At 46.4% G+C, this 22,990-nt stretch overlaps 2 protein-coding genes across 16 annotated transcripts in view; one reads left to right on the forward strand and one right to left on the reverse strand.

Moving 5' to 3' along the window:
- Nucleotides 1-253: 253 nt before the first annotated feature.
- The window catches only part of DEDD (death effector domain containing), a 34,702-nt gene continuing 11,965 nt past the window's right edge, over nt 254-22,990 (reverse strand). For 7 of the 9 annotated variants that reach the window (XM_083417229.1, XM_083417232.1, XM_083417228.1 and 4 more), the window contains one exon: nt 18,881-22,293. In XM_083417229.1, coding sequence (XP_083273355.1) covers nt 21,917-22,293 — 377 coding nt within the window. In that variant the 3' untranslated portion in view covers nt 18,881-21,916. Of the gene's footprint in view, nt 586-4,731; nt 4,856-5,453; nt 5,543-7,761; nt 7,931-18,880; nt 22,294-22,990 lie in introns of those variants that run through there. The other 2 variants (XM_083417236.1, XM_083417235.1) reach the window with 2 other exon arrangements.
- On the forward strand, nt 8,309-19,526 carry NIT1 (nitrilase 1). Of its 7 annotated transcripts, XR_014505903.1 has the most exons (8): nt 9,167-9,318; nt 10,713-10,805; nt 11,141-11,395; nt 11,516-11,619; nt 12,378-12,511; nt 13,686-13,811; nt 16,181-18,533; nt 18,568-19,526. XR_014505903.1 is itself a non-coding variant. In XM_083417201.1 (7 exons), the coding sequence occupies exons 3-7, from the start codon at nt 11,151-11,153 to the stop codon at nt 16,457-16,459; spliced, it is 888 nt and encodes a 295-aa protein (XP_083273327.1). In that variant the 5' UTR covers nt 8,309-8,505; nt 10,713-10,805; nt 11,141-11,150; the 3' UTR covers nt 16,460-19,526. The 7 variants fall into 7 exon arrangements, 6 of the variants coding, with proteins under 6 accessions (XP_083273327.1, XP_083273324.1, XP_083273326.1 ...); XM_083417201.1 differs by lacking the exon at nt 9,167-9,318 and adding an exon at nt 8,309-8,505 and having other exon boundaries at nt 16,181-19,526; XM_083417198.1 differs by lacking the exon at nt 9,167-9,318 and adding an exon at nt 8,384-8,479 and having other exon boundaries at nt 16,181-19,526.

Raw genomic sequence — 22,990 nt, forward strand, 5'->3', positions numbered from 1 at the left:
CCTCCATTGGGACTGAGGGAACCTGTGGCCCTCCAGATGTTGTTGGACTCCCTCTCCCATCAGCCCCAGCCAGCAAGACCAATGATCAAGGATGGTGGGAGTTGGGTGTCCAACAACATGCGCAAGGCAGCAAGTTCCCCATCCTTGGCTTCCATGCAAAGGACATGCTCTAGCCTTGGGTGATGGGCACCATCTTGTAAAGGGATGGGTGGCGATTCAGCACAGCTGCCAATGTTCGCACTGGTCCCAAAAGTATGTGACACACCAAAAAGTTTTATTTAACAAAAAAATATCGTCAGAGATGACGCCAAAATAATAATAAAGTTAAGCCTTTTGAGGTCAAGAGCCACAACTGTAGAGCGAGAGGCGGTAAAAAAGTCCTTTGAGAGACGGCTGCTGCGCCCACTAGGAAACGAGGACCCCTGTGGAGCTGGCCTTGCCGCCTGACCCCTCAGCGCTGTCCTTGGAGGGAGCCTTCTGGTCGTCCTCGCCCATCAGGCGGATGTTGTGTTTTTCCCGGAACTCGTTCAGCTCCCGCCCTTTCGTCTGCAGCTGCTGGGTCAAGGTCTCGATGATCTTGTTGATCTGCAAACAGGGAAGGAGAGTCAGGACGGGAAAGATGGAACATTTTATCTGGGGAGCGGCAAATGAGGGCTCTGAGCTCCCCGACATCCTCCCAAGATCACTTTGCATTTATTTATCCATTTTAAAGGCATTTATAAACCGTCTTGACATTTCAAAAATCTCTTTTAAGAATTCTGTTGTGGGCAACCTTCCAGGAGCCACTTGCCAGGAGTGGGTGAAGCCAGAGTGAAAAGTGGGCAGCACAATGGATATGACTCTTCTCTTTATACAGTAGACTGAAAACACAAGAGACTTTTGACACCCACTCCATACATACCGTATTTTTCGCTCTATAGGACACACTTTTTCCCCCTCCAAAAATTAAGGGGAAATGTGTGTGCATCCTATAGAGCGAATGCAGGCTGCGCGGCTAAGCCCAAAGCCAGAACAGGGAGACGGAGCGCTGCAGAGCGCTCCTTTTCGCTGTTCTAGCTTGGGGGTAGCTGTGCGCAAAGTCTCTGCAGGGCAGCGGGGTCAAGGCACCCCACTGCCCTGCAGAGGCTAGAAAGGCTGTTCCCAAGCCAGAACAGCGAGACGGAGGGCTCCTTTTCGCTGTTCTAGCTTGGGGATGGCTGCGCGCAAAGCCTCTGCAGGGCAGCGGGGTCAAGGCACCCCACTGCCCTGCAGAGGCTACAAAGGCTGTTCCCAATCCAGAACAGCGAGACAGTCTTACTGTTCTAGCTTGGGGATGGTAGCCGCCTGAAGCCTCCAGAGCGCAGCGGGAACCCCCGCTGCGCTCCGGAGGCTTTGGGTGAATGCACCTTGAACGCACCTTGTTTTAGAGGGGGAGAACAAGAAAAAAAATCCCCCCCCCCCGTTCTCCCCCTCCTATGGTCCAGTGTGTCCTATAGAGCGAAAAATATGGTCTCTCTCTCCATCCTCCCTCCAGGCAGCAAAGAGGCATGAACAGGGTTCAAGGACACATTCCAGCCAGGCAAGAGCACTGGAGGAGGGCATGGAGCGGGGGGAGGGGGGTAGCTCAGGAAGAAGCGACAGGGCCTGGTGTGAAAATACACATCTTAAGTGTCAAAGGCTAAAGTAAATAGGAGGCAGTCATTTCCCCACTTTTCCCCCTCATGGAGCACTTGAAAATTGCTTGAGGATCTTGGTGGATTACTTAAATTATTTTTTCTGCCTGTTGTAGCAATTATAATTTACTGTGCTAAATGCTGTATGGTTTTCATTTGTATTTTTACAGATGCACCGTGGGTCATCTGAATGAAGTTTTGGGGCCACTGGTGGGCCACAGACCACAGTCTGGGAACCTTCTGCTGTTTTCCAGCACCATCATTTAACACATCACTATCTCGAACAGCTCTTCCATACGCAATGCTACAACTCCCATCAGCCCCAGCCAGCATTGTGTTAGGATGCAGAGGTTGATGGGAGCTGTACTGCAAAATATCTGGAGGGCAGAAGGGTGGCAAAGTTGATGGAACTGAGAGAAGGGGCTCACCTAAGGATCTTAGGGAGACATGATCTTTCAGGGAGCCTGGGCCCAAGTCATGACTGAGTTGTTTCCGAGCACAATTCAAAGTGTTGGTGCTGACCTTTAAAGCCCTAAACGGCCTTGGTCCTATATACCTGAAGGAGCGTCTCCACCCCCATCGTTCAGCCCGGACATTGAGGTCCAGCAGCGAGGTGCTTCTGGCGGTTCCCTCATTGCGAGAAGTGAGGTTACAGGGAACCAGACAGAGGGCCTTCTCGGTAGTGGCGCCCGCCCTGTGGAACGCCCTCCCAGCAGATGTGAAGGAAATAAGCAGCTATCTTCTTTTTAAAAGACATCTGAAGCCAGCCCTGTTTAGGGAAGTTTTTAATATTTAATGCTGTATTGTTTTTAACACGTGATTGGAAGCCGCCCAGAGTGGCTGGGGAAACTCAGCCAGATGGGCAGGGTATAAATAATAAATTATTATTAATTATTTTTATTATTGTTTTCACATTCTCTCTGAGAATTTGGGTAGCAGTGGGAGCAGGAAAGAAATATAACCAAGTTGCATAATGAAGAATCTCTACTCACACAAAAACACCTGGACATTTGATTACTTTTCACTTATTCCTCAGCAGTGGCCAAGAATGACAAATGGTGGCAAACAGAAGAATTGAAAACAGCATATATATGCTTGTTTTTTATATATATATATATATATATATATATATATATATATATATATATATATATAAAATATATATATATATATATATATATATATATATAAAATATATATATATATATATATATATATATATATGCTTTCGTAGATTTTCACGGGTACAGGAATGCAGGTTTTGGTGTCCTCGGGTGTCTTCCCGTGTAAAAGTTGGGGTGTCTAGGCGACGTTTCGACGAGGTCTCACTCGTCATCTTCAGGCTGGTGCTTTCGGCTTCTTGTTACTGGAACAGAGCAGGATCTCAGTGTTTGAGTTCCTATAAATACTGTTGAGGAGGTGTGGTGTATAGCCTCCAATGTTCTGGGCAGAGAGGAGGTTCCCAGGCTAGTGTGCCTTTTCTTCTTTTGTTCCTTAATTACTTGAGGGATATCTTGAGTGATTTCTTGAGTGATTTCCTGAATCCCACTTAGGTGGGTCATTAGGTGTGGATTAGTTGCTAAAGCCTTCGTGTCTTGAACTCTTGAACTTTGTGAAGAGTTTTTCTGAGAAGATGGCTGTACTGCACTTGGTTGTGCTCTGGCTTGGCTTCGTGTATAGGGGCGAGCTGTGGTTTTGTGGCCTGTGCCAGCCAGATCTGTGTAGGGATTGCAGGGGGGTGCAGCATCCGGAGGTGCCACCCTGGTTTGGCTACTGGATGGTGTCTGTAATTTATCTGTGGAGAGGGTCTGGGTTTGGGTCTGGTGTGTTCAATCAACCACACCAGACCCAAACCCAGACCCTCTCCACAGATAAATTACAGACACCATCCAGTAGCCAAACCAGGGTGGCACCTCCGGATGCTGCACCCCCCTGCAATCCCTACACAGATCTGGCTGGCACAGGCCACAAAACCACAGCTCGCCCCTATACACGAAGCCAAGCCAGAGCACAACCAAGTGCAGTACAGCCATCTTCTCAGAAAAACTCTTCACAAAGTTCAAGAGTTCAAGACACGAAGGCTTTAGCAACTAATCCACACCTAATGACCCACCTAAGTGGGATTCAGGAAATCACTCAAGAAATCACTCAAGATATCCCTCAAGTAATTAAGGAACAAAAGAAGAAAAGGCACACTAGCCTGGGAACCTCCTCTCTGCCCAGAACATTGGAGGCTATACACCACACCTCCTCAACAGTATTTATAGGAACTCAAACACTGAGATCCTGCTCTGTTCCAGTAACAAGAAGCCGAAAGCACCAGCCTGAAGATGACGAGTGAGACCTCGTCGAAACGTCGCCTAGACACCCCAACTTTTACACGGGAAGACACCCGAGGACACCAAAACCTGCATATATATATATATATATATATATATATATATATTAAAAACAAGTCATAAAATCATAGAATTGTAAAGTGGGAAGGGACCCTGTGGATCATCTAGTCTAGGAATATTCATCCCTGTGGATCATCATCTAGGAATATTTTGCCCAACACTGGGCTTGAACTTATGACCCTGAGATTAAGAGTCTCAAACTCTACTGTGATCTAGTGATGATAGACCAATATGTTTTATGTGAAGTTCATTAACTTCCACTCACACTATGGCCTTTGGTGAGTAAAAATCTGCAGCAGGCAAGCAGCTAGAGAAGGTCTTGTAAACTGCAAAAACGCTGGGTCTTACTTTTCTTTCTAGCCTTCAGATGCCAGAAATGACTATCAGTTATATATCATTAGCTTTCCTTATATATATGCACCTTATTATCAGTTAATTCAGTTGGCATATTTAGTTCCCTCCTTTTGCCTCACAACAACCCTGTGAGGTAGATTAGGCTTAGAGAAGGTGACCGACCCAAGGTGACTTACCCCCACTGAGTTTCATGGCTGAACAGGAATTCAAACCTAGGTCTCCCTAGTTTTAGCCATGATAACTAAAGGCAAGTATTGCTGAGGCTAATGGCATTCCCTGTTCCAAGGAGAAGCAGGGAGTCTACCCACTGTCTGCAGAGGCATTACCTGCTCTTTGTTATTTTCCAAGGCTGGGAGAACTTCTTTCACAGTGCGTTCTACCAACACACCTCCCACCATCCGGTAACATTTCCTAGTAGGGTCCACTTCTCGGAGTGTTTCAATCACCAGCCTGCAAAGTGGAAGAAAGGCAGAATATCTTAGCATTGTACACCAGCTTATGATAAGGACAGTATCAAAGGATCTAGAAATCCACACAGCCAGGAAGTATACTTGTGACCAACAGCCTCAAGACTGCAGGGAAAGACATGACACATCGCCGTGCTGCTATTTTATTATTTCCAAATCTAGCAGTCAAAACTCTGAATTGGGAGCACTTTCGTTCAAAGATGGAAGAAACAAGGCAAAGTTCACTGGGTGGCTCTGGGGAAGTTGTGAAGGGTATCAATGGCTACTAGCCATGATGGCTATGTTCGCCATTGGAGGCAGTTTGCCTCTGAGTAACACTTGCTGAGGTGCACAAGTAGGAAAAGGATTGTTGCATCTTGTTCCTGCTTACAAGCTTCCCAGAGGCATCTGGTTGGCCATTGTGACAACAGGATGCTGGACTAGACCCCTCCCCCTTAGCCTGATCCACCAGCCAGACTCTTCTGGTGTTTTTTCTCAATTCCATTTGCAAGGCTGCTTGCAAGAACAGAGAAAACTGCAAAGCCACCAAGCAGCAATATCCAAAATTAGCAGGGGGAACAATGTTCAAATCCACTGCTTACTTGTGCTCATTCAGCTCCATCTCCAGCTCAGCTGCCTTTGAGGCTAGACCTCGCTGCTCCTGACGCAGACGGTTAAATCCAGCTACCACCTAGAAGGGGAGAAAGGTCAGTCACAGCAGGCAAGGGCTTGCACCAGCCACAACCAAGTTAGCATGGACACAGGGACTATTCACATTGGCCCTTGCTGCTTTTACTTTCCCCACTCTCATACTTTAGATTATAAGGTTCCTTGGGGTTAGAAACCTGCCATGTTTTACTTGAATTGCCAACTGAGGCTGCAGTATACATCACAACCATTCCTACCTAAACCCTCCTGAATCACTGCTAAGGTGGAGTATTTTGCTCATGGATCTCTGGACTTTCAAATCATTCCATCCCACAGCCCTAGGGTTAGACCAACTGAGGGGAAAAAAACGTGTATGCCATACCTAAGGGTGGTTTGTTTGTGTGTTTTTTGGCAAGATAGTTTTTATTAATGTTCATCTTTAAACTGTTTAACATGGTTGCATTGAGATATACATTTACATTAGAGGATATGGCATGCAATAATTATATAAAAATAAAGATTAAACAATAAACACTCAGAAAAGCATTTCTGAATATAGTAACAAAATTGTGTCAAAATATATATACCAAAATTATATTGGTACTGTTTTGCCATATGCCCCAGTATTTGTGTATACTGCATACAAATTGTCATGCTTCTTTGGGCTTCTTGCTAATTTTAATTTTTGTGTCACTTTTTCAAATAATGTTGTTTGACAAATTGCATAATACCATTGGTCCATAGTTAATAACTGTAATGATTTCCATGTCCTAGCAATGGCTGTCCTTGCAGTGGCTAATAGATGTATTATGAGATCTTGTTTTTAATTTGCAACATATTGTGATTATACAAGTCCTGGGGTCATGGGGGTTGTCTGCCTTGTGACAAAAGATATTTCTGTAAATAATTTTTCCAGAACTTTTCAATTTTTGGACACCCTCACCACATGTGTTGATATGTCCCTCTAATGGGACATCCTCTCTAACAAGTGGGAGAAATGTTTGGCTTGTATGGCCTTTTAAACTGGAAAGAGAAGATTGTGGATGGTATTGTTTTTGTTTGTTACTATGTTATGCATTTCTTATGCTTTTATATTGTAAACCAGCCTGTGATCCTCAGATGAAGGGCAGTATAATACATACATACATACATACATACATACATAGTTAAAAAGGACATATTTGAACATTTCCCACCTGAATTTGCATTTCATTAATGGTAAGCAGTTGTCCATCTTTGTAAAAATTATTTCAGACAATACAATTGTGTGTTTTTTCAGGTATCTAACTGTATTATAGGCTCTATATTTATTTTTGAAAACTGGGTGGAACTGTAATGGAATAATGGGTGAGAGGCCTGGGACCAAAAACTTGAAAGTTGTGAATGTGAATGGGTTTGTAAGCAAATGTAAAGAGCAGATTTTTAAAAAAATGTATTACTTTTATAGGGACACCATTTACTTCTAAGTTCTTTAACCTGCTCCACTGAATTCCCTTATTGCCAAATATTATGTCTGTCATGTGCTAAGTTGACATGTGTTTTATTAGCAGTTTAGATTTTGGAATCCCCATCCTCCAACAGTTCTGTGAACAAACAGTTCTGTGAACAATTTTTTTTTAATGCATGGTTGGTCTGATTGAAATATGACTATGTTGTTTTCTTTGCCATTTGGACTTACGGGCTGGTGGAATAAGTATAATTTTAGTTTCGGCCAGTCAGTCCGTGATAGAAAAATTCATTTTCTTCCAGCACCATATAACCATATTTATTGATTTCCATAGTTTGCTACAATGCGTTTAAATTACAGGTAACCTGAATGCCTAAGCAGCTGAAGCTTTTCCTTCCTATTGGGAGTCATATCTATGTTGTTTTAACCTGTCTTTTAATTTTGTGCTTTAATATTCATATTGTTTTAATTGTGGCAATCCGTCCTAGGGCCTTGGGATGAAAGGTGGGTAAAAAATTGCAACAATGATGATGGTGGTGATTATTATTATTGTTATTAGGACTGCTCGGAGGAAAAGTTAAAAAGATTCCGAGTGTCTTTTCTCCACTACTACAACGTCCACAGGAGCGGCGCCACCCCTAATAACGGCACCCTTCGCTCTGCACATGCTCAGAAACCCTCCCGCGAAACACGCGGAGGCCAAAGCGGGCTACGAGTTCGGGCTGTTGGACGTCGTGACTTGACGCATCTCCCCTCGGGAAGGGGAACTCTGCACATGCCCAAAGGCACACCCTTTCCTCGCCCCTCCCCGGTACCTGCTCCGCCGTCATGGCCTTGCCGGCGCCCCCAGCCGAAGCAGCAGCGCCGACGCCGCTGGGAGGAGCCGCCGGGCCACTTTTCGTCTTGCCGCTCTCCGCCATCTTCCTTCACCTGGCCAGGCCCTCGAGAGACATAAGGCCAGCCTAACAACGCCACAACTTCCGGAGCGAGAGAGGTCACTGCCTTCCCTCGTGACCGGAAGGTTCCCGTTTCTGCTTCCGTCGACGCACTTTGGGGCTTCAATCTCCAGCCACCATATTTGTTAAGGGCACAGGTGAAACCCAGTAGAAGTGAGGAGCCCGAAGCTTATGAGGACGACGCAGAATAAAGTCACAGATAAAGAAATGGTCATTAATTAAATTACCGGAAATATACGAACTTTATAGGTAGTGGTGGCGGTGGAGTTCTTTCTTATGTAATCCCAAAAGCGCCATTTTGTTTGAGGGCGCGGCTTTATCAAATCAGCACCATCTTTGTTGCGGGCTAGAAGTTCCTCGCGACGCCCTTTTAAAAGCCATGATTTCTATTCGTTGGAGTCAGGAAGAGATAAAAAAGTGTAGAACTGCACATGGACTTCTCAGGCTGGAACATTTCCGAGTTTTCTTTGGAAATTTCTAGCGGGGTCAGAATTGCCAGTCGTTGATAGAAATCAATGGAGAAATTCAGGATTTTAAATATAACTGCGCTAGTTACAGCAAACGTGTTCAACAAACCGTCAAGCAAAAGGCAATCAGCCAACAGTGAGGCGCTCAAGCATTTTCTGACTCTGCATCTTATATCTTATTTAGTGTGTGTGTGCGGCGGCGGGGGGGGGGGTAGAATTAAAAATACTGTATATATCTTAAAGCGTTTTTCTGGGTGGGGGAGAGATCCCTGCCGATGTCAGAACACATATGTTAGCCCCATATTTGGGAGATGGACTGAGATTTTTAATTTATCATTGCTTTTTTAAATGTTTTACATAGTTGTTTTTACCAATATTTTTAAATTGTTTTACAGTATTCTTTTTCTAAACTGCTTTGAGGTATATAAATTTTATTTAAAACAAAATACTTAAATCGAGTCTCACAGCCCAAATTCAGAGCTCAGTTGCATGCAGAACCTCACATGCAGACACTTTGCACTTTTAAATGTCTAAACACTTTAAAGGTTTTCTAATCAGAATAAGAACTGAGGTAGAAGGAGGATGAGCTCCTGCCTTCCTTGTTGCTTTTTATAATTATTATCTTCAAAAAGTTTAGCTGCTGTGCTCCCCAATCACTGCTATGTTAAAAATACTGGATTTCTCCACTGATCTCTGTGATGAACCTTCACACACAAAAAAACATTTGTACAGACACCTGAAACTGGCCTCACTTGTCAATCTATATAGAGTATTAAGTCCAAGTTGAGATTTTTTTGCCCACCATTTTTAGTATGGGCTCCCCTATGCAGAAGCGCCATATTTGTTTGGGGACAGGTCTACTTCCGGACTGGACTTTTCCCCCCTGGCTTTTAGGGGAGCAACGGCAGCTACTGTCATTTTTTCCTTTTGCTCCATGTAATCACTGCGGGTGAATCTTTTGGAGGGGGAGTTTGTTAATGTCTGTAATGGGGGAAAGAGAAAGTTGACTGTTACTTTTTGAACTATAAAATATTAGCTGGGAATTGGAAGGGTGAGATAAGGGGAGGGGAATTTAAAAGCAGCCCTGAGCAAAATGATGCAAAAGGCGTGAAAGAATAACTATAATATAATAAAAATAATATCAAGTAAACCTGATTTATGGAGGGAGGTGGGAAGAAGAAAGGGAAGTCCAGAGAGAACATACAGTAATTGGTTTTGCCCTGTGGAACTCCTTGCCCATGTATGGTGAAGGGTAATGATAGGGTTTGACACCTTATCCTTTTTATTTTTGTTTTAGATTTATTTGTTATCTTTAATTTCCAGGTTTTTTTAATCAGGCCCTTCTCTTGCCCTTTTAACTGCACCCATCCGTCAGGGATTCTTTCGTTGTGATTCCTGCATTGCAGGGGGTTTCCAACTGGATATGATTCCGTGATCCTGACACATAGGAACACTGGAAAGCTTTTCTCGGGGTTCCTCTGACAAATTTTAGCTGCAATGTCTGTGTGCTGGGTTGCTGTGAAAAAGCAGAGCCTGCTGGCTTTGGGTTAACTTTTCCCTGAGCAGAACCACCCTGAGACATTTTCCCAACCCACCTCGTATCAATATGTGATCTGAAAGGTGTGCTACAGGACCTTCAACATCTACCCTGATGTCAGGGATACAAGGGTGCAGCTATCTGACTGGGCACCATTTCCTTGGCAACTGGACCAATGGGTCTTTCTCATCTCTTAAACTGATGGGGACTGAGCCTGCTTCTTAAATACTTCTGGTGCAAGGAATAGATGTCACTCAGAGCTCTGACTCGTTTTCTTCTCTGTTTTTGCCCTTAGCCAGAAGTGGCTTCTGCAGACTCCCTGTCTGCGTAGGAGAAAAGCAGGCAAGGGGAGGCCCTCCCTCTGCTCCTTTTCCAGCTCCAAATCACCCTCTTCTCTATTGCTTTCCTGCCTGTGAAAGAACAGATGAGGGAGACCCAGTAGCTTTCCCCCTGAATCTGTGTATGACTGAAGGAACAAAGGAAAAAGGTTAGGCTGTCATATCCAGCTGGACTCATTTACTCTTAATTTACTCCTAAATTGCTTTTTAATACTTTTGTTTCATTTTTAAACAATAAAATAATCAGAGGCAAGAAACACAAACCCCCTTATATCTAGGTGAATCCTGGAGTGTTCTCTTTTGTGGAACACTATTTTTCTCTCGCTGGTGGCTGGTGGGAGTTGTAGTTCAAAATAGCCAGAGGGCACCAGGTCAGGGAAGGCTGTTCTAGGTCCCCTTTGCGTTGGAGGCCTGCATTTCCCAGATGCTTTGAAAGAAGATGTGTTTTTCCCCCATTGTCTCATCTAGGTTGAGAGCGGTGATCCAGAAGCCATTGCAAACACTTTGCCTCGCTGGTGGGAAGCCGTTTGCAAGGATCCAAAGCCGAACCCGTGGCCACAGGTAACTGGCCTCTGAGAAGATGTACAATGACATTTGTACATTTTAAGAGCTCAGGGTCTCTCCACCACTCTATACGCCTGAGAGGTAGTTTGGGCTGATACAGTACAGCCCCAGGAGATCAAGTAGCCTTCATGCTTGAGCAGGGATTTAAATATCAGAGCAAATTTGCACGAAACAAACCATAGTTAGTCAAACCAGCCTGTGCATGAGCTCAAACAGTCTCTACATTGCTCTTCCCTTTCTTGAGCAGGGAGACAAACCACAGAGTGGCTGGCTTAATGTGGTGCTTGTGTGGGTTTTCACAGTCAGTTCTGCTCTCTCCCCTGCTGCTCCAGATTCAAAGCCATGTCTACGGGGGGTGCAGGACCCCTGAAGCCCCTTATCGCCGTCTGCCAGATGACCTCCACTCCCGACAAAGCCCACAACTGGGCATCCTGCTCACAACTCGTCCGGGAGGCTGCCCAGAGGGGGGCCTGCGTCGTCTTCCTCCCAGAAGCCTTCGACTTCATTGGCAGCAGCGTGGAGGAGGCCCTGAGCCTAGCTGAGCCCTTGGAGGGAGACCACCTGCAGCGTTACGTCGGGCTGGCTAGGTAGGACTTGCTGGGGCTGCCCTGTGTGGATGTGGCAGGGCTTTGTCTGTGAGAGTGTGGCAGAGGCAATGGCCAGGCACTTACAGGTAACCCCCCCCCCCATTTCTCCTCTTTTGACAGGGAATGTGGCGTCTGGTTGTCCCTTGGAGGCTTCCATGAAAGAGGCAGTGATTGGGAGCGCACAGGAAGGATCTACAATTGCCACCTCCTCTTGGATCCCAAAGGTGACGAAATTGTCTTCGGTTAGGATGCCTTCTCTCCCCAAACTGCCCAAATCTCCTTAAACCACTCCTTCCTTCCCTCCCTCTTTCTCGCAATCAGTTCTTCACTAACCAAATGGCACATTCATTTTCAATTTCATTTACAGTGGTACCTCGGGTTACATACACTTCAGGCTACAGACTCAGCTAACCCAGAAATAGTACCGCGGGTTAAGAACTTTGCTTCAGGATGAGAACAGAAATCGTGCAGCAGCAGAGCAGCGGCAGCAGGAGGCCCCATTAGCTAAAGTGGTGCTTCAGGTTAAGAACAGTTTCAGGTTAAGAACAGACCTCCAGAACGAATTAAGTTCTTAACCCGAGGTACCACTGTATTCCATTTATATCCCGCCTTTTCCTCCAAGGTGGCGTACATCCTTACAACAACTCTGTGAGGTAGCTTAGGCTGAGGGATGGTGACTGGCCACGCTGCGCGGGGATTTGAACCCCAGTTTCTCCCAGGTCTTAGTCTGACACGCTTATCTGCTACAGCATACTGGCTGTCTCATGCAACACTGGTGTCAGAAGAGCTCCCTCCTGACACCAGCCAGCAGGGAAGGGATAGAAACACTGTGGCCTGCCTCTTCCTTTCAGCTTCCCTGCAGCTCCCATGGCTAGCCTCACTATGTTGATGCCTTAGCAGCCATGAAACTATAAGGACCACCGGCCCCCGCCTTCCGAATCTACTAATCTTATCCTTCTCTCCTCGGGGAGGCTGGCCTCAGGAACCCTGGTGGCTGCCTATCGGAAGACTCATCTTTTTGACGTAGAGATGGAGGGGCGAGTGTCCCTGAAGGAAAGCGCCTTCACCAACCCAGGCTCCAAGATAGTGGCTCCAGTGGAGACCCCGGCCGGAAAGGTACGTGCAAAATATTCCAGAGACAGGTGTTGGTTACGTCGTTTGAGACCAATAAGCTAAGCAAAGTTCAGTGCAAAGCGTGGTGGTTGTTTTTTTTAATTAAAAAGAAAGGTTGTAATTAAACTGGAGTTTGGGATGAGCAGCGAGGTGGCCAAGTTTGCTGATGGTCCCAGATGGTTCAGGGTGGTTAAAATAAAGAGGGATGGTAAGGAGCTTCAAAAAAGATCTCTCCAAACTGGACAAAGGAGCATTAAAATGGCAAACGTAGTAGTGCAAATCAGGGCAAAAAAACCCCCTAAAATTCATATACGCAGGTGCAGGCAGGACAGACAAGAGAAGGCACAGTACTTCATGATGCAGCACAGAGTTAAACTATGGAACTCCCTTCCACAGGAGGCAGTGGTGGCATCAACTTGAATAGCTTCAAAAGAGGATTAGAACAAATCAGGGAGGAGAAGGCTATCAACAGCTATGGGCCACAGTGGCTATACAGTCATACCTCATGTTATGTTTGCTTCAGGTTGAGCGTTTTCAAGTTGCGTCCTGCGGTGACCTGGAAGTACCGGAAAGGGTTACTTCCAGGTTTCGCCGCTCGTGCAAGCGCAGACGCACAAAGTGACGTCATGCGCAGAAGCGGCGAATCGCGACCCATGCAGACGCGGATTGCGTTCTGCTCATGTTGCAAACAGGCCTCCGGAATGGATCCGGTTCGCAAACAGAGGTACCACTGTATTTTACTTTCACTGTCAGAGGCAGTTTGTTTCTGAATGCCAGTTGCAGAGAATCACAGGTGGGGAGAGGTCTGCGCTCAGACTCCCTTGCTCTGGGGCTTCCCACTGGAGCATCTGATTGGGCATTGGGAGAGCAGGATGCTGAACTAGATGGCCCATAGGTCTGACCCTGCACCCAGGCACTTCTTATGTTCAGACTTATGTAGGCTGCCAAAGGCTCTTCCCCAACATAAAAATTTGGAATGATTGATTATTGTTGTCTACAGACTAAGATCAGGAAAATCAGAAATATAGATACAGTTACTATATAAATGAGGAGAATATAAGTGGGATGAAACTGGTGCTTTCTGCCACTGGCAGGTACAGGGCTGTCTTAAGCATATGCGGCGCCGGGGTGCAAAGATCCAGTGCTTACTAGCCTCCCCCTCTGTCTTCCCTCTCAGGTTGGTCTGGCCATCTGCTACGATCTCCGCTTCCCAGAAATATCTATCGCTCTGGCCCGGGAAGGGGCAGAGATTCTCACCTACCCATCAGCCTTCACTGTGACAACAGGCTCTGCCCACTGGGAGGTAAGTGGATCCAACATTACAGCGGTTGGGTGGGGTTCTTTCCAGGAATCCTTTCAGTTAGAGCAGGCATAGGCAAACTCAGCCCTCCAGATGTTCTGGGACAATAATTCCCATCATCCCTGACCACTGGTCCTGTTAGTTAGGGATCATGGGAGTTGTATTCCCAAAACATCTGGAGGGCCGAGTTTTCCTATGCCTGAATTAGAGGTTATGGGGGTTGAACCTGGAGCAAAGTGTGCCCTGTACCAAGCTATGAATGTGCCAACACACTTTTTAGAAATAGTAGCTTGTTGCCGTCACATAGGGCAGTTTGCCCATGTTCAGACAACCTTGTTCTAAGAAGAAACGCCTTTGTTCTCTTGCATTAGTGCAGCAAAAACGACAATAGAAGGAAGGAGGAGACAGCATAACCCAACAAATAACATTGAACTTCTGCGTTTGAAATTCCTCAGTGAAGGACTTAAGTGCTCAAAAACATATTGGGCATCAAACTGTATCTTCTACCCCTTTGCTTCCTATTTCCCCTCCCTGCTCCTCCTGTTCTCCCACATCAGTGGTTCCCAAGCAGTTTTTGGCAGCTACCCCTTTGGTTCCATAAACCCATCCCCAGTGCCCCTTTTTACCCTATAAAAAGCATTATTCAGGATAGTGGTTTGCACAGCCCACTAAGGAAGGTAATAACACAATAAGATTCAAAAGATGAACAATTCATTGCACATTTATTTAAAATCCAGTTGAAACTATTTAGTTTAACAAACTTGATCCAGCAGCGAGACCTGCTTTTCAAAGTCTGATAGCCATTTACACCCCCAGTGCCGCCCTAGACCCTTCCTGCCTCCTGACCTAGTGCCCCTCTGGTAGGTAATCCCACTGCCCCCCTGAGGCCAGTACTGCCCACTTTGAGAACCACTGTCCTGAATCAACCTCTCTCAACCTGTTACCCTCCAAATGTTTTGAACTACAACTCCCAAGGAGTACCATTTTTATTTTATTTTTTGGGTGGGGCAGCTGCCCTACAAGAGCAGGGGCCCTCTGAACTGGCTCAGAGGCACTCAAAGCCCTAGATTTCCGATAATGTAAGTTTCGACGCTAGGGATAGTTAGAAAAAGGTTTTGAAAACAAAACCATCACTACCACAATGCTGTTATACAAATCTGTGATGTCACCGCATGGTAGCATTCTGGTTTGCCTCGTCTGAAAAACGGCAGTGCAGAGTTGGGAAGAACGTTCAGAAAAGGGCAACCCAAATTATCAAGGGGGATGGAGGTGACGGGAATGAAAATTACACATTTGCATGGAGAAAGTAGACAGATTCCTTGCCCCCCAATAACACTAGAACTTCTGAACATCCAGTGAAGCTGAACACAGGAGGATTAAGGACCAATAAAGTCCTTATTCACACAGCACATGGGTCAAACTATTGAACTCTCTCCTACAGGAGGCAGCAATGGTCACCAACATAGACTGCTTTAAAAGAGGGTTGCACAAATTCATGGAGCAGAGGGCTATTAATGGCTGCTTGCTAAGATGACTATACTCGTCTCTAGAGCTTCCAAATACCAGTTGCTGGAAACTGCATGAGGGCAGAGGGTTCAGGCTACTGTGAAAATAGGAGGCTCGACAAGATGGTCCAGTGACCTGGATCCAGCAGGCTCTTAGCTTATAATCAGAGTTGGAAAGAACCCAAATGTCTTAAGATTAAGACAAAAGATCGAAGATTATTCATGTATGCCACAGCTGCTGCAAGGACTTTGTTGGCCCCAAACTGGAAATCACAAGAGGTTCCTACCATTGCGGAGTGGCAGACGAAAATGACAGACTATGCGGAGTTGGCCAAACTGGCCGGCAGGATTTGGGATCAGGATGATCAAAGATTCCAGGAAAATTGGAGTAAATTTATGGTATATTTAAAGGATAATTGTAAAGACACTAGCAGGATTGAAGTAACTTCTACAATGTAGGCAGGATGATTAAGATGTACAAAGATAAAATATGCGATAGGATGTGATAAGGGATACCAACTGAAGGGAGGAAGTCGCAAGCTCGGCAGAACAAAAGGTTTATATGTTGACTAACGTATTGTAAGAATGAATGTGTAAAGAAAATAATAAAAATTTATTGGGGGGAAAAGGAAAGAACCCAAATGGTCGTCCGGCCCAACCCCCAATGCAGGAGTCACAGCTCAAGAATCCCTGACAGATGGTCGTCCAACCTCTGTTCAAAAACCTCCAATGAAGGAGAAACCACCACGCTCTGAAGTCATCTCTTCCACTGTTCGGAGGTGTTATGTTCTCATGTTAAAATTTGCAATGGGTGGAGACACCGCAGGCTCCACCCATGACTCTTTCATGCTCCTCCCTCCTCTGCAGGTGCTGCTGCGAGCTCGTGCTGTGGAGACCCAGTGCTATGTGGTCGCAGCTGCTCAGACAGGAAAGCACCACGCAAGCCGCACCTCCTACGGCCACGCCATGGTAGTGGATCCATGGGGCAGCGTTGTCGCCCAGTGCCAGGAGGGGCCAGGCGTGTGCTACGCAGAGATCGACCTTGCCTACCTGCACCGCATCCGGCAGGAGATGCCAGTCTTCTCCCATCGCCGGGCCGACCTGTATGGCCAGGTGGCTGCTCAGAAGAGACCCCCATCCCCATGATTTGCTCGGGTGCTGCTGGACCAGCCTCCGGAACCTCTTATCCTTCTAATGACCTACCTGGGTGGATTTTCGCTCCCTCAACCAATTTGGCACTCCAGCAATTCTGCTAGGGAGTGGATGATAAATAGAACAACAGAGAAATGTACCCACTCTCCCAAGTGGATCCAGGAAAGAGCACCTCGCCCCCTAAGCCTGGTGTTTTATTCCACCTGGGAGGGTGGCATTTGCTCAGATGAGCTCCAGTGAATCTTCTGCCCCTAAATTAGGGGTGGGGAATCTGCAAGCCCCCAGATCCTGCTGGACCTAAATTCCCATCAGTTCCAGCAAGTGTGGAAAGATGGGAGATGCAGTCCAGGAACATTCAGAGGGCAAAGTTTCCCCACCTCTGAGTGAAATAAATTTGCCCCTGTTGGATTCCCACACTTCTTCCTGTAACCCAATAATCGATTTTTAAACGGGTACAGTATTGGCCTCAGAACCCAGCTGGCTTCCAATAGGGTTCTGCCCCTTAGGCAAAGCATGCTTTGCATTTAAGTTTCCATCTCTCTGCTGCTAAGAGTCAAGTATCACAACTCGCACACACGATGCAAACTTTTCGGATCACTTTATTTTGTGCTGAACATCATCCTTCCACTTGATTGCAACTCAGAGATGAGGAATAAGTTTTTAGCAAATAAATTTGTCACTTGCATGCATGATGCAAATTTGGAATATCTCTTTTTATTTTGCATTTTCTGCACTACTGGTAGTCACAGGGAGCGGCAAGGGCACAGGCACCTTGACCCTGACTGCTGGGATCTTGTTCAGCAACTCCTCCGAGGCAGCTTTGCTTGTATTATTTTTCAAGAGCTAGAAACTTGGTTTTGAAAACAAACACAAGATCGAGGAGCCCAGACACCTGCATCCTGTGGCCAAATCATAGCTTTCTGCAGAGGGCTTTCCCTTTTTTGCTTGTGCATTGTTAAAACCAATTTAAAGCTAATGATTTTAACTGTATTTTATCTTGTTAAGTTGCTAGGAGAATGGGGTTTGGTTTTGGTATAAGGTAGCTAACAAATGTAATAAATAATGTAATGGCTGTTCACGCGCAGTACTGCCACATGCACAGCTAAGCATAAAGCAGACACTTTGAAGCCTTAAATTTTTTTTTTTTTTAAAAAAGTTATTTCACACAGCACGTATTTAAACTATGGAACTCACTCCCACAAGAGGCAGTAGTTCTCACCAACTGGGATGGCTTTTAAAGATCGGACAGATTCATGGAGGGCTGCTAGCCGTGATGGCTTTTCCACAGTCAGAGGAAGGAAATGCTTCTGAACACCAGTTGCTCAAAATCACAGGGAGGGAGAAGGCTCTTGTGTTCAGCTGCTGCTTGTTGGGTTTCCCACAGGCGTCTAGTTGGCCACTGTGAGAACAGGATGCTGGACTAGATGGGCCACTGGCCTGATCCAGCAGGCTTGGCTTAGATTCTAATTGAATGCAACCCCCGCAAAAGGTGTTGCTGAATGGGAGCCAGCCACCAAGGTCCCCTAGCTTCAGAGATTTCTGGTTGCCAACAGCCACTTTCCCAAACTTCTCAATGCTAAATTTCTCCATGAATTTGTCTAATCCACTTTCAAAGCCATGTAGGTTGGGGAGCATCACTGCCTCCCAAGGCTGGAAGATCCATGGCTTAACTACGCATTGTGTGAAGAAGTCCGTTCTTTCATCTGCCATGAATCTTCCAACATTCAGCATCATTGGGTGTCCACAAGTTCTAGCGTTATGCAAGAGAGGGAGAAAAACCTTTGTGTCGCCTTTCTCCCTGCCATGCGTAATTTTATAAACTATAGTTGAACGACTGAGGCTGAAGAGTTACATTTCAAAAGATCTGGAGGGCACCCAGGTTGGCAAGAGCTAAATTCTAGCCAGTTGTAAATGGGTGTTTTAGTGCCCAGATTTGTATCATTTCCCCCCTGAAGTATTACCAGCGGGAAACCTCACTTAAATGAGCCTTGTTTCCTTGCCAATTCAAACAAAGGATGGAGAATCTGTGGCCCTTGTGTTGTGGGGACTCCGGCTCTCATCAGCCACAGTACTGCCACTGGCCAGGAATGATGGGAACCCAGAGGTTAGCTTCCCGTGATTTAAAATAACCCAGGCTACAGAACAAAATTGGAGCTTCATCCTTGCCCTCCCCACTCTGTCCCCCAAAGCCACTTCCAGAAATTTTTTGACTGGCTAGAATAATCTACACACGCGAAGGAAAATGGTGTCTTCAGGAAAACAGAGGCATTGGGGTACCAGGGGAAGAAAAGCCGACGTAATCTGGGCATGAGCCACTAAAGGTTCATCCAACACATGAAGTTTTTGCCTCAACTGGAAGTTACCATTTTCTCTTGCACACACAGGTGAGCAAAGCACAGACCCCTGACAGTAGCAGCAACAAAAGGCAGAAGATTTTTATTATTATTATTCTGAGGAAAAACAAAGCTACACTGGGATTATGACCAGTTACACTGGAAGTTCCTTTAAAAAAAAACCAAAAAACAGAAGTCACAGATTTTACACAAATTTGTGCCAGATGTGTTTTGAAATGGGGAGTGTGTGTGCGCGTGTGAGGGGGGTACACAAAGGGTAGCGGCAGGGGGCCTTGCACACTTTGCCAAGATACCTTGTACAGTTGACCTTTGGGAAGCTTGTGCCCTCTGGATGTTGCAGGATTAACACTCCCATCGGGGCTAATGAGAGCTGTACTCCCACAACATCTGGAAGATGCCAGCTTGGCGTAGGCAGTTGCAGAGCATAAGAGACATTAGATACTTGCACATCAAGTGGAATATTCCCCAACCAATGTAGGATTAGATTTTGGCTCAAAACCTGATTACACAATCCATCAAGTCGAGTGGCATAGCTTACCCCGGACTGTACCAACTTCAGGCTGAAACAAGGATTGCTATGCAAGAGTGGCATGTCAAGGAGAAGACTAGGGCAAAATATCCTCTGCTTTCTTCCTATCATTATTAGCTGTTTCTTTTTAAAGGCTTTTTTTTTGTCCTTTCTAGCACTTTTCTCTCTGGTTGGTTTTTTTTTTTTTTTTTTTTAGAAAGCAATTTACAGAATGCAAGGTAAGAGTTCTAGTTTCATCTCCCCCCAATAAAACAAATATAAAGACCATGTCTTAAAGCTAAATCAACATGCCCTTTGTTTTTCTTGACATTTAAAAAAAACACCACTTGAAATGGTACAGCCCAAGGGTAAAGAGCAACGCCACTTGATTTTGCCTGCCAGTCAGATAAACCGCCCCACCATTGGAATGCTCCTGTTCATACATTTCTTAGATGGAGCCTTCTTGTTTGACTAGTAAGCCAGAAAGAGAAACTTGAAGAGGAGTGGGGGGAAGTGAGTGAATACTACCATCTGTGCCATCTGAAAGAAGTTGGGGGGGGGGATGGGGCTACCAAGATTATATTGCCTGGGTTGGGGGGAAACGATGCTGTTCAGAAGTTACAAGCTTTCTGGAATAGGCATCCAAAACCCAAGGGAAACACGACCATGGCTTGCCAAGGCGATTTCACAATACGTACTTAGTGTAATCCAATGGAATCCCAAAAGCAGCATGTGTAACTCACCCAACGGAAACACAAAAATTCAGGAGCAAAACTTAAAAAAAAATAAAGAAAAAAGAATAGATAATCCCTTTTAAAGAGTGACTTGGGATACTTGAGCAGGCTTCTTCCTACCAATACATATGCATTTATAATAAAAAATAATAATTGATTTCCCCCACTAACGGAGCCTAAGGAAGTCCCAATCCATCTCCTGGGGCAGGGAGTCACCCCATTTCAAGTTGCAGTCTTACCAAAACCTAACAGTGCATTTTAAGCCCACCTGCCCCACCCAACAATAAACCACCAGGGTCCTCTCTGCTCTCAGCACTGGGAATGTTCACCCCTCAAGCTTCTCCCAGCAGCTCAAAAAAAAGAGGGGGGGGGGGGGAAAGCTTATTTAATATAGGACAAGATACGGGAGGCAACTGCTGTGGTGCCCAGCACCACCTGAACAGAAGGCAAGAGCGAAAGGAGCTCCTGCCACACATCCCTTTTGCAGCCTTCCCAGGGGAGTAAGCCAAGAGCCAAGCCCAGATCGAGAAACTGGAGGATCACGTTCCTGGGAAAAAAATACAAAATGGCAAAGGAGGTTGAAGGCTGGACTGCCTTGTCCTCCTGGCTCTGATGTGACACAGCCATTCGCAGCTGGAACAATCCCTTCCACCTCCTCCTTGCCCTTTGCACCCATGCAAGGCCAGCCGTGGTGCTTGTGTGGTTTCAGAGAGGTGAGAAAAGGCCTCAGACGGGTGGCCCTTTCTCTGTTGTCTTTGGAGGCAGACGATACCTCCACCAAAGGTTGAGGGAAAGGCACACACAGTGGATCGGGGGGGGGGGGGCAGGAAATACTCTCTGCTCAGGACACACGTCAGGGGAAAGGGTTAGGTGGGAGGGAGAACAAACACTCAAATTTAATTCAGCTGAGCTAGCTGGGCTGGGACAAAGCACGCTCTTCCCACACGCACAGAAGAAAGCAGTCTTCCAGAGCAGCTAAGGTCCCAAAGACCATTTCATCCCTTGTGTCTGGACCCCCACCCTTGCCGCGACTTCCTTCTAGGCGAGGGTCCTTCCCATCCACACTCCCCACCCGCCAACAAAGTCAATTGCATAACCATTCCTAAATCCAACTGGCAGGCCTTGAGTGTCACTTTTAAGGACATTGCTACATAGAGGGGGCAGGTGGTGGGTCTGGTTAAGATGCAAGTGCTCTCTTCCCCAACTCCACTCCGAGACGCCCCGTTCCTCCCCCACCCTGCCCCACCACCCATGGAACTCACAGCTTGAAAGAAAAAAACACCGGTGTTAAGATGTTCCTGGCACAAGAAGAGCCACGTTCAGGTTTGCTTCTTATTTTTAATATAAAGAGTGGAAGTCTCGCCTTCTGGACCTCGCCGCACCTGCTTAGACCTTTCTGGGCAATGGCACACCACAGGACAGTCTAATGTTTTGGAGAGACAGTACCAAAAAGAAAACAAAAACAAAAAACCCAGGAGAGAAGTAGACAGCACAAGAGAGAATGTGGTTAAGAAAAGACGAGAGACCAGAGGAGCATCGGTCAATGAGCGAAGATGCTCAGCTGGCCTGCAGAGAAAGGGCCCCCGCATCTCCCTTGCAGGCAGGGAGGAGCCCAGGAATTTCCATCTCCTGTTTTGGTTCCCAACTGGGGGAAAAAGAAAAAACCAACCACAGCGCTCATCCTCGTGTTGAAACAGGCCGTACAGTTACTCAGTACATGGCAGGGAGCTTGAGGTTTCATTCCTTTTAAGATATTTTTTTTCCCTTTTCTTGAGAGAGAGAAAAAAAATCCGGAAAAAAAATCATCCAAAGGAGAGGCAGAGGACAGGGTGGGGCGAATAACAGCAACCGAGGTTCAAGGTGCCGTCTGGAGCATCAAGTTCCTCAGGAGTTTCTGACGGCCCACCTCGTAATCCTCTTCGTCCACGTTGACCAGGAGCTTGATGGCCTCGTGGCCCACCGCTTGCTTGAGCGAGTCTGTGATGAAGACCCCCTTGAGGGCCTCCAGTAGCGAGCCGTTGATGTAGTCGCGCCAGAAAGCGTCGAGGTAAGTGAGCTCCGAAAACTTTATGTCACAGATGATGGAGCCCAGGTCCCGGGATTTCAAGATGGTGTTGGCCTGGCTAAAGCGCTCAAACTGGCGCTCCAGGGGGTCCTGCTTGTTGGAGAAGACGTTCCCCTCCAAGGCCGTTTCGTGCTGGCAGTACTCCGCTCGGACTCGCAGGCGGATGTCTGGAAGGGAAGAGCCAGGAGACAGGAGATACGTTAATGCTCTCTCTCTTCGAAATATCCAAATGTCCCGGATGCGAGATCTCAGGAACCGGGTGCTCTCTGCTAAATGGTAGGAGCAGCTAATGTGGTGCCGTCCAGATGTGGCTGGACTACAACTCCCATGGTCAGTGACCAGTGGGCCATGCCAGCTGGGACTGATGGGAGTTGCAGTCCAACTGTATTGGCTGCCTCTTCAACTGGTGGGTCGGGACCCGTTAGTGGGTTGCAGCCTGATTCAAGGTGGGTCACGGCAGGAGTGCTAGCACCATGCAAATATATTGTGACAGATTTAAGAAATGGGTCTCCAAATGCACACAGTCATACCTCGGCTCCCGAACACCTGGGGAGTCGAACGTTTCAGCTCCCGAATGATTGAAAACTGGAAGTGATTGTTCCAGATTTCGAATGTTCTTTCGGAAGCCGAACATCTGACAGGGCTTCCAATTGGCTGCAGGAGCTGTGCTTTGGAAGTTGAACGGACTTCTGGAACAGATTCTGTTCAACTTCTGAGGTACAACTTTATTTGGGTTAAAAGTGGATCCAGGGTCTGAAAAGCCGGAAGATACCTGGTTCAGAAGCCATTAACAAAGGAATAACAACAGCAACTCATTGGAGGGGGAGGGCAGGATATAAATTCTACCAATAAATCAATCAAGAG

The sequence above is a fragment of the Podarcis tiliguerta genome (genome assembly GCF_965153285.1).
Source record: "Podarcis tiliguerta genome assembly, chromosome: 16".
NCBI classification, from domain to species: Eukaryota; Metazoa; Chordata; class Lepidosauria; order Squamata; family Lacertidae; genus Podarcis; species Podarcis tiliguerta.